We start from the raw sequence: 11,862 nt of genomic DNA, 5'->3' as shown, positions 1-11,862 counted from the left end.
AAAGCTCTGACACTTACGGTTCCCATGTAAAAGCTGCATTTTCAGAGGCCTTTTAGAGGCCTGTCACAGCTGAAATCTCCATGAAAACAGCTGTGTGTGGACCAGCTGGCTAGTCACCATGGTAACCGGACCGCTGGAGGAAATCAGCTGATTTGTGACCTTTGACCCACAGAGACAACGAATTTCAAAATAAAATGCCACAGATGGTAAATTGGTGCAGTCTGGAGGATATCAGCCGATTGGTGAACTGTCACTCACTCACTCACACTCACTCTCTCACTCACACACACACACACACGCACTCACTCACTCACTCACTCACTTACTCACTTACTCACTCACTCGCACATCCTTCAACTTCAATTTGTGCTGGTCGAAGACCAGTACAAATTGATGTTGAAGACACAGACACAGACAGACAGACAGACAGACAGACACACACACTCACACTCACACTCATAATGATGAGAATTTGAATTTAATATTGATAAGTAAGTTGGTTTAAAAGGTCCAGACTTTGAGTGGTGACATTTCCTAGTTGACTTGAACGCACCATGAAATGAGGTAAGAACACAGGGAGTGCTGCAAACTAATGAGGTGGTGTAAACATGAACATGCAGGGCAGCGGGGCAGGACAGCAGGGCAGTTTGGCGTGAGCAGGGCAGCGGGGCAGGACAGCAGGGCAGTTTGGCGTGAGCAGGGCAGCGGGGCAGGACAGCAGGGCAGTTTGGCGTGAGCGGGGCAGCGGTGCAGGACAGCAGGGCAGCTTGGCGTGAGCAGGGCAGCTTGGCGTGAGCAGGGCAGCGGTGCAGGACAGCAGGGCAGTTTGGCGTGAGCAGGGCAGCTTGGCGTGAGCAGGGCAGCTTGGCGTGAGCAGGGCAGCGGTGCAGGACAGCAGGGCAGCTTGGCGTGAGCAGGGCAGCTTGGCGTGAGCAGGGCAGCTTGGCGTGAGCAGGGCAACAGACAGCATACACACCGCAATTTCTCCAGAAATTGCAGTTTCTAGTTCTTATTCTTATTCTTCCGCCGCGTTTTTCGCCGCGCTTCTTCTTCCACAGCTTTCAAAATTTCAAAACCATTCAAACTTCAAAACATTCAACCTATTCGGGAATCGAGGGGTATGACTTTTCACGTCCATGACATTCAAAACTTCCGAAATATTCAACGTTTTCCCCGGAAATTTCCCCATAGGAATGAATGGGAAAAATTTAAAAAATTCCCATTTCTTCAACCAACTTCAACCAACTTCATGCCTTCACAGCTTCCTCATACATTCAGCCACAAACTCCATTCAAACTTCAAAAAATTCAACATCTTCTCCTCATTCAGCACATCATTCAACCCACTTCATCCCATTCACCCTTTCACCACATTCACCTTTCAAAAAAAAAAAGTTTTCCACCCCTTTTTCAGATTTAACATTAGTGTGTGTGTGGTGGAATGTTCAGTCCTAGAGTGGGGGCCAGCATAGCTAGAGTGGAGAGGAGCAGAAAAATCGTCTGAAAACATCGTGTTTAGCTCGCTCTCACGCCCACAGGGTGTCACTCAGACTCACGATTCATACATCAAAACGTAGGCCTGCTCGGCCCAGTCGCAACGATGTGACTTCGGGCACACAGAAACGCACGCAACCCGCGCTACGAGCCTCCAAGCGACGGGAAGTGAGACCAACTGCCGCAAAAACTGCCATGTTAACTGATGCACAAAGCTGAGGAGGGAGGCAGTTGGTCCGTCACCACGGCAACCGGACAGCTGGAGGAAATCAGCTGTTTTGTGACCTTTGACCCAAAGAGAGACACAGATTTTCAAAGTGAAATGCCTCAGATGGCAAATTGGTGCAGTTTGGGGAAAATCAGCTGATCAGTGTGAACTGTCACTCACTCACTCACACACACACACACACACACACACACACACACACACACAGACAGAAATCAGCTGATCGGTCAACTGTCACTCACTCACACACAGAGACATGCAGACAGACATACAAACAACTACAAGTGTTGACTCACAGCAAGATGCTCAATTGGAGGACATCAGCTGATTTGTGACCTTTGACCCACAGAGACACACACACACACACACACACACACACACACAATGACAGCCAGCCAGATTTTCAAAATAAAATGCCTCAGATGGTAAATTGGTGCAGTTTGGAGGAAATCGGCTGATCAGTGAACTGTCACACACACACACACACACACACACACACACACACACAGAAATCAGCTGATCAGTCAACTGTCACTCACTCACACACAGAGACATGCATACAGACAAACACACAACTACACGTGTTGACTCACAGCAAAATGCTCAATTGGAGGACATCAGCTGATTTGTGACCTTTGACCCACAGAGACATCGATGAAAACTGCCATGTTAGCTGATGCACAAAGCTGAGGAGGGAGGCAGACGCAACCACTTTTGTAACCTGCTCCAGAGCTCTCATCTCACAAGTTAGAGACCTCAAACTACACGTGTGTGTTCAGCAGACCCTCCTCTGTCCACTGGTCCACACGCCAAAGCTCTGACACTTACGGTGCCCATGCAAAACCTGCACTTTCAGAGGCATGTCACAGCTGAAATCTCAATGAAAACAGCTGTGTGTGGACCAGCTGGCACGTCATCACGGCAACCAGACAGCTGGAGGAAACCAGCGCGCACGCACACACACACACACACACAGACAGAAATCAGCGCGCACGCACACACACACACACACACACACACACACACAGACAGAAATCAGCTGATCAGTCAACAGTCACTCACTCACACACACACACACACACACACACACAGACAGACAGAAATCAGCTGATCAGTCAACTGTCACACACACACACACACACACACACAGAAATCAGCTGATCAGTCAACTGTCACTCACTCACACACAGAGACATGCAGACAGACATACAAACAACTACAAGTGTTGACTCACAGCAAGATGCTCAATTGGAGGACATCAGCTGATTTGTGACCTTTGACCCACACACACACACACACACACACACACACACACACACACACACACACAATGACAGCCAGCCAGATTTTCAAAATAAAATGCCTCAGATGGTACATTAGTGCACTTTAGAGGAAATCAGCTGATTTTTCACCACTCAAACTATTCCTACATGGATTCTGTACATCTTTCAACTTTGCACCTATTCAGATTAGTAGTTTATTCATTCATTCAGGTATTCAATGTTTTTATAATTCAAAAGGCAGCTATTCATTGTGGCGTAAGCCATTCAGCTTCACCCTTTCACCTATGGAGATTAGTAGTTTATTCATTCATTCAGGTATTCAATGATTTTTCAATTCAACATGCAGTTATTCAGTGTGGCGTAAGCCAATTAATAGTTTATTCATTAATTCAGGTATTCAATGCTTTTTCAATTCAAGAGGAAGCTTTTCAGCGTGGCGTTAGCCATTCAGCAGAAAGCATTCACACCGCAATTTCTTCAGAAATTGCATTCTCTAGTTACAACTGTCGTGTTGCTTGTAGCTTGCTAATGCTAACGTCCTCGTTTAGCTACATTTTCCGGGTTGCTGTGAACTTTGGAGGGGATCTAAACGGGTTGACCGCGGTCTAGGACTGCAACAGCTGGTCGGTAAAAATAAACGAGTTTAATTTTCGAGTCGTTGTGTCGGAGATATGTGTCAGTGAAGTGGCAGGGCGCTAGCTGCACCAGGACCCTCTGTTAGCTGGGCGCGTGCACGCTGTAACGGACTTCAGTGACAACACGAGCGTGCACCGCCGGTCCCGACGGTGGTAACGGAGGCCGGTTGCTGAGATACTGCTTTACAGACCTGAACCACCTTTATATGGATATATTTGTGTACTTTGATTTTAGCCTGCAGTATCATCAGTTGTGGAAAATTCAAAGTAAAGCAGCAAGTAACATTAGGGGGTTGTGCAGCACTTTAGTGAAGTTATTTGTATTTCAGGTGAAATAAAGTAATCTACAGCATCAGTTAACAGCTATTTTTTTGTTTTTTTTCACCCAGGCAATCTTCACTGCGACCTTGAGGAATGATGTTCCACTGTAAATTTGGTATGTGTGAGTATGTGTCTGAGACTGTTAATCTGTTTATTCAGCACACAAAGCTTCACAGTAACACTCCCCATTACAACTATCAATGTGGTGTACCTTACTGTACTCAGATGTACCGCAAAGCCACTGTACTGAAAAGCCACATGTATAGAGACCACAAAGGATCTTATAGTCGCAAGCCAATTGACACATCCTTAAAGTGTGTGGCTCAGTCTTGTACATTCAAGTGTGTTACAGTAACCTCTTTTGTAAATCATTTGAAGTCACACTCAAAAGAAGGATTCAAAATCAAATGCCCATTCAGAGGTTGTGACTGCAGCTTTACAGTTGCATCTAGTTTTGCCTCACATGTTTCCAGGAAACATGCAAATAGACGTGTAGAAGATCTAGAAGATTCAGTTCTAGATACGTCTGGTCCCACAGAGCCTTTGAGCCAGCCTGGGCCTAGTGACTCAAGCTCTGATATTTCTGAAGCACAACATGAACCAGAAGTGCCATTTGCTGTTGATGAATCTCTGTTTTTACAAAACCTTACACTTCTGTACTTAAAATTACAAGCTAAGCTATTGTTACCGGCCAGTACCATACAAACAATCATTGAGGACTTTGAAAATGCCCATGAAATTGGCCTGTCCCATTCGCTTAACATTCTGAGTGAGAAATTGAAGGTACTTGGAATTCCTGAGGCCAGTATAAGCAGCATCATTAATGAACTGAACAGAGGGGATTTACTCAAGCTCTATAACAGGGGACTTCTGAGCACAGACATAAAGAGAAAGACTGCTTTTAAAAAGAGTTTCAACTATGTTGAGCCTGTGCCTTTGTTTTTGGGAAATGATGAAAATGGCGAAGAACGCTTTGCCCAGTATATACCTGTACAGGAGACATTGGCTGCACTGTTCAAAAGTGAGTCTGTGCGAGAACAGTATGCTGCAACACGCTTACAACCCTCTACTGTGGACGTCTATCAGGATATCAGGGATGGAGAAGGAGTTCAGAGTAATCCGCTGTTAAAAACTGAGCCTTCCTCGGTTGGTTTGATGCTATACCAAGATGCATTTGAGGTCGTTAACCCGCTTGGTTCAGGAAAAAAAAAACATAAAGTGTTAGCTGTTTACTCAACTCTGACAGACATTTTGCCACACAACAGATCCACTATAAATCAGATGCAACTTGTCCTTCTATGTAGAGAGCAAGACTTTAAATATTTTGGGATGAACAAAGTTTTTGAACAACTGATTAAGGACCTCAAAGTTCTGGAGGAGAGAGGTATTGAGCTAATTGATGGCAGTGCTGTAAAATGCACGTTGGTTAGTATTTCAGGAGACAACTTAGGATCTCATTCGGTTGGGGGCTTTGTAGAAAATTTCAGTCGAGCTGATCATTTTTGTCGCTACTGTGAGGTAGACAGAGACACATTTATGAAAGAACCACAGCTGTGTGGTACCCCGAGAACAGCACAGTCCTACCAAAGTCATTTGCAAGGTCTAAAAACTAGTGACACCAACTCTGTATGTGGCATCAAGTCTGACTCTCCTTTTAACCAACTTGCTCATTTTCATGTTTGTCAGCCTGGCCTGCCACCATGTCTAGGTCACGACTTGTTTGAGGGTATTGTCTCTTATGACCTTGCTTTGTTTATCAGTCATTTAGTCAAAGAGAAGCATTTTACTTACCTGCAATTAAATCGGTGTAAGAACCAATTCAAGTACCAAGGAAATGATGGCAGCGACAAACCGGCAGACCTCTCTTCTGGCAGTGAGAGATTAAGTGGGCATGCAGTTCAAAACTGGTGCTTGCTTAGATTGCTGCCTCTCTTGGTGGGTGATAGGATTAAAGATCTTTATGACAATAAGGTATGGCAACTCATTTTGCAGCTGAGAGAGATAGTGGAACTTGTCTGTGCACCAGCCATTACAACAGGCCAAGTAGCATATCTTAAAGTCATCACTGAAGAGTACATATACTACAGAAAAAAGCTCTTCTCTGGTCATCCCTTAAAACCCAAGCACCATTATTTGTGCCACTACTCAGAGCTCATCATACACTTTGGCCCACTTATTCGCCTGTGGACTCTAAGGTTTGAAAGCAAACACACGTTTTTTAAGCAGTGTGCCCGAAAATTACACAACTTTAAAAGTCTTTGCAAAACTCTGGCAGAGAGACACCAACTTCTGCAAGCATATTTGAGTACAGGCAGCCTTTTCCCTCCATCTATACAAGTAGAAAATGGCACAGAGTTTTATGTGAATGATTACAATGACCGGATCAGGGCATCTGTAGCCAGTTATAAGTTTGAGTCACAGTCTGCGGTGGCTTGCAACAGTGTCACAATGAAAGGCACTGTGTACAAAAAAGGGATGTTTGTTATACTTGGGAACAATGATGAAGAACTTTATGTTGGGAAAATTAACCTGGTCATTGTTCTCCATGATTCTGTGCACTTTGTGACAGAGAAACACACTTTTGTTAAGTTGAGAGATATGGGCATCTATTGCGAATTAGGAGTAGCCCAAGAGGATTATGTTTGCATTAAGCATGAAGATTTGCTTGACTACTATCCTCTTCCAGTTTACAAAGTATATGACTTGTCACTAATTGCTCTCCACCATTCTTTCTCTGAGGCAGTTTAAACAACCAGGTGACAAGAGCAGACAGGACAAAGAGGCTGTAGACAAGCTGTTGAGGTAAAAAAAATAATGCATACCTAAATGGGCAAAAAGCTGTGTTATTAACCTGAGAAAATCAAGTGGTTCTCTTTTTGATATGTTTTTGATATGTTGTGGTAATAAATCTCAGAAGCATGGAGACTTAAACATAGCAAACAGACAAGTAGGGAATACTGTACACTGCAGTAATTGATTCATGTTTGACACTCTGGTCTTTTAGATTATGAATCGTGAAGATATAAAGGAAGCAGTCTTATCAGTTTTAACGGACCTCTCTGTTGAAACCCTGACTTCCCTGCTGGAAGGGTTTGAAGATCTTGGTGTGGAGAGCAGGGCAGACCTTGCTTTAGTGCAAGAGAAGGATCTGGAGCAATTCCTTAGACCAATCCAGTGTCGTAAACTGCTGAATGGCATTAAGAATGAAGGTAAATATATATTTTTCCATGGGAAAGTTGAACAAATGCGACAACAAGTTTAAATACCAGTACAAAGTTTTTGTAGAATTTTTATTTTTATCTAGGCATTCGGGGGTGGTCACGTTGCACCATTTGAGGATTTAGCTTTTTACAAACTGAAACTTTCAGCAAGAATCTTGCACATCTTGCCCTTCCTTTATCTGTTCAGAATTTTTTGTCCTCACTTCCAGGACTTCAAGCACTGGAAATAGAATATGTTGCTGCCTCTCCATCTACTCAGTATCCCCAATCATCAAGTTCCGAAAGCACTTTGAACTCTTCTCCAACACTGCCTGGCAGGCCATGGTATACAGACTTCCGGGTCAGATGGGAAGGGATGCCAGCAGCAATTCGAAAGGCAGTGGCAGATCAAACAAGACCATCACCAGGGGACAGAAAAGATATGGTGAAGGCAGTGGTGGACCAAATGTTAGAGCATGATCTCAACCCAACCCGAGCAATGTGTCACAGCATTGCACGCAGAATTGTAAGGGACTATCCCAAAAGTTTTGCTGATGTCGGAAGAAGAGGAGACATCTTTGGGGATGGCTGTCACTCTCTTCTTCTGCAAATTAAAACAAGAGTGGAATATAAGAATAGAAAAAACAGTCTTGCACGACGACGCAGAGAGAGAAGGCCCCGCACTGTAGTGGCAGAGGGGGCCAGAATAATGCCAAGAGGCCCTGTGGACCAGTATGGATGTGTCAGGTGGTGTCCTGCAGAACTTCCTGCTGGAGAAACCGAGGCAACCTTGGATGAAATCAAAAGGCAACTGTGTAACATCTACTCCGAGGAAGGGATGAGCGGGGCAGAAAGAGCTGAACCTCTGATGGAGAAGACATACGTAATCCAGCGCCGATACCTTAACAGTGTGCCTGCACCAGCCATCACAGAGATTAAGGAGGAATGGCCTTTTCTCTTCTCCCAAAGAGGCCTTTACTCCCACTTTGGTCTGCTGACAGATGTCTCCATCCTTATTAAGATGCAAGAGGCCCTGAACAACAAAGGCAGTACTGTCATTCAGTTCTGCCAGGAACTCAACCGTCAGCCAGGTATCGAGGAAATCCTGGCAAACTACGAGCCAGAGGCTTCAGACAAGGCTGCATGTATCCTCCTGCTCCTGATGGCATATTTCAAAGAGCCAGAGAACGCCATTATGCTTAAGACTGATGTAAGTTGTTTAAAAGATAAAAAAAGCAGGTTGTGATTGCATTAGACAGTACTGTATGATATCTTTGACACTTGCATACATTTAATCACACTCATTCACATGTTGACACATAATGTTTTCTATGATTAACTTCTAAATCAGTGAGACCAGTGGACTATCTCTTATGTACCATGTTGAAACTTTGCTACTATAGATGTATGCTATGTCTTATTTTACAGCCGTGTGACACTGCTGCTGATGTGCAGAGGACAGTGGCATTACCGAGCACCCCCTGCTTAATTGTCCAAGGTACGGTATATCTGGATTTTATATTGACATTTGTAGCTGTAAGCTAGAAATGATATTTTTAAATAACTTGCTGATCAATGTTTTGACATGTTTTTTTCTAATATTGTAGCATGTCTCCATCTTTCTGATACTGATATTTAAAAGTAGTGCCATTAGCTGGTGTCCAGTCAGTGGTTTCAGATATTTCAGATAGCTTTTTTCCATCATTCCAGGGGAGTACATTGACTTAGATTTTCTTTGCTGTTCATTTCAGGTGACATGATGAAGCCAAGGGCTTGGATGCTGTGCATCGAAGGACAAGTGGTGATGGGACCACATGCCAGATTCATCAATGGTATAGCTGCACTTTTTGCGAGCTACTACAGCTTCAATCTGCAGTATCCTGAGGATGGTTCATGCACTCTGGAGTTTATCCAAAGGTATTGTAACGCTCTTCAACTTTTTCCTTTTGATAGCATGGTAAAGAGAGCACACAGCCTATGAGCTGCCGGCATATGCTCCTTTTTGGTAACACAACCTCATCAATTTTAGCACATCATTGTGTCAGGAATTTTTCATTACCACTATATTCCCTACCAATATTGGTCACCACTGTCACCACATGCACCTTTCTAACTTGGGTGTCAAGTATATGACTTGGTAGCTTGCTTAATTCCAGGTGTGGAAAGAGGGCTAAAGTACTGCTCACATGAAAGTACCATTATGTCGCTCATGCCCTTGATACATCCTGTTAGGAGTCTGTGTTAGGGGTGAATTTTATTTCTAAAAACATCAGTAAATGGTAACAGCACCGCTGAGACACTGAAGCAGAAGCAGCAACACACACACACACAGAGGCAAGAGTAGGGAGCTCGATCAGCTGTGCTGCCATCATTTACCCATATTTTACTATTCAGATTATTACTAAATATTTGACATACATACATATGACTTCATGACTTCAAAAATAATCTTCAATAATAATCAGAAATAAAATTCACCCCTAACACAGACTCCTAACAGGATGTATCAAGGGCATGAGCGACGTCACATAAATAAAAAGGTACAGGTCATCTCCATAATGCTTATAACAATCTGAGCCTGTTAGTAGCAAAACAAACACTTTTATTTGCATACTTTTGACACAAACAGAAATTGCCCGGACATCCCAGTTCAAACTTACTTTTGGTTTCAGGCAAAAATTAAACTTAATTGTGCCGATCAGTCTGATTTTGGTTCCTATCATTCAGTTGCACTACTGACCAATCCTAAATACAGCCCAGGTTCAAAAATCCATAAGTTATCCATTAAAGTACGAAGTACTTTTAACCCACAGTGATGAGGTTAGGGGGAGTAAGATGTACCCCCCAATTTTGTAAAATCATATTTTTTCCTAACTAATTGTTAATATAAAATAATAAAAAATAAATAATATAACCAAGAGCATTATTGTGTGAAGTGATTTCAACACTGCACCTATCCAGGGTGAAGTTATTATAAAAATATTTTTGCAGCATCTTTTGTCGGTGTTGCATTTTGTGGATAGTCCCTGTACACTTCAGTCCTGGCTGGTTGTGCAGAGGCTTGTTATTACAAGGCAAAAATAAAGACTTAATTGATTGTAATGAGTACAAATGGCTAGCAGCAGGTAAAATGTTCTCTAAAAAAGATGTAATACTTGTTTTTCATGGAGCTTTTAAAATTTAGACTTGAAATATATTGAAATCAGATTTATATTAAGCCGAATTAATTCTTAGCTCCACCCAAACCAGTCTTTTTTTCAGGTTCTACAGGCATTTTTACCTCCGTCAAGGAGGTTATGTTTTTGCTGTCGTTTATCTGTTTGTATGTATGTCTGTCTGTCTGTCTGTCTGTCTGTCGGTCTGTTAGCAAGATAACTAGAAAAGTTATGAACGTATTTTAATGAAATTTTCAGGAAATGTTGATAATGGGACAAGGATCAGATGATTATATCTTGGTGATGTTCTGGATTACCATCTGGATCCAAGAATTTTTGGAATGATTCAAAGGTGGAAATGGGCTGCTTGGCAGAGGTCTGCACTCTCCGAGTGCTTTTCTACTTTAAATTTCCAATCAGAGAGACTGGGGTTTTGTCACCCTTTAAATAAACTAAAAAAGTACAAGTACACAGAAAGCCATTCAATTACAGTTACATAAGTAAATGTCATTTGTTACTTTTCACCTTTGTTAATTCTTTCTTTTTTAGTGTTTTTCAGTGTTTCCATGTGTGTCTCTATTTCTACATACCTGATCTGCTTACTTGTATCACTCTTATTTCTTGCCTTGGTGTAGGTTTACGGGAAAGTTTAAGTTTAAGGGAAAGGGGCACCACTGCATGTGCCTTGGATAAATTATGCAATATATAAATTGGTGTAAAACTTAAAGTTGTTTTCTTTGCCTATTGTTTACAGGTGCTTCTTGGGAATCAACCCTGAGACCGGCTCAAAGGGCAAGAAGCGGAGTGGTGTCAACCCACGTGTGAGCACTCTCTTGAAAAAACTTGTGGACTTTGAATGGCTGTCAAAGTAGAAATGCAAAAATTTGATTGTTCTGTAATGTTCAAAAATGTTTTTAAATGTTTTTAAAAGTACACTTTCAAGTGCTTTTATAGTTTTTTTTATGTTTAAAAGTATTAAAAGTTTAAAATGGCCATTGTTTTTGTTGTCATTTTTACTGAGCAGATCCAAAGCATGTTTGTAAGAGTAAAAAACTGTAAAATCACAGTTAACAAGTAAAATTTACAATATGTTACAGTATTATTTAAATTGTAATTTCACAGTAAATTACTGGCTACCAAATTGCCGTACTTTTACAGTAAAATGAACTACAGCAAATTACTGTAATTATACAGGTAAATGCTGCTATATCACAGTAAAGTCAAAGTCACAGCAACTGTGAAATTACAGTAGACAGTTGTAGTTTTATTGTAATTTGTTGTGAAATATTTACAGTAAGTTACTGTAAACTATTTACAGCAAGTTACTGTAAAAATATTTACAGCAAATTACTGTGAAAGTAATGCAATTAGTAGCCAGTAATTTACTGTAAATTTACAACGAAAAATTTTACAGTGCAGCTAAGCCCACAGGGGTAAAAGCAACTGTGACGCTGGTTTTTTGCTGGTTCCTGTGTTTTGCTGGTCTCTGTGCTCCTGCTGTGTCCCCTGGTTTTTGCTTGACTCCCCGGGTGTTGTGCCTGCAACCCAT

General features: G+C 42.2%; 1 protein-coding gene across 1 annotated transcript; it reads left to right on the top strand.

Annotated features, from left to right (window-relative positions):
• Positions 1–6,965: 6,965 nt before the first annotated feature.
• Positions 6,966–11,185, top strand: LOC139203567 (uncharacterized). Its single transcript, XM_070833380.1, has 5 exons — positions 6,966–7,167; positions 7,389–8,368; positions 8,587–8,656; positions 8,910–9,075; positions 11,068–11,185. Exons 1-5 carry the CDS (start codon positions 6,966–6,968, stop codon positions 11,183–11,185), a joined length of 1,536 nt encoding a protein of 511 aa, XP_070689481.1.
• Positions 11,186–11,862: the final 677 nt, after the last annotated feature.

Source organism: Pempheris klunzingeri, chromosome 7 (assembly GCF_042242105.1).
Source record: "Pempheris klunzingeri isolate RE-2024b chromosome 7, fPemKlu1.hap1, whole genome shotgun sequence".
NCBI classification, from domain to species: domain Eukaryota; kingdom Metazoa; phylum Chordata; class Actinopteri; order Acropomatiformes; family Pempheridae; genus Pempheris; species Pempheris klunzingeri.
This window is presented reverse-complemented; position numbering and strand designations above follow the sequence as displayed.

Excerpts from the sequence above, each read along its gene's own strand:
- LOC139203567 (XM_070833380.1), top strand. The coding sequence starts at position 6,966 with ATGAATCGTGAAGATATAAAGGAAGCAGTCTTATCAGTTTTAACGGAC. Across the intron at positions 8,657-8,909 it reads CCCCTGCTTAATTGTCCAAG|GTGACATGATGAAGCCAAGG; the intron begins GTACGGTATATC and ends TGTTCATTTCAG. Across the intron at positions 9,076-11,067 it reads ACTCTGGAGTTTATCCAAAG|GTGCTTCTTGGGAATCAACC; the intron begins GTATTGTAACGC and ends TATTGTTTACAG.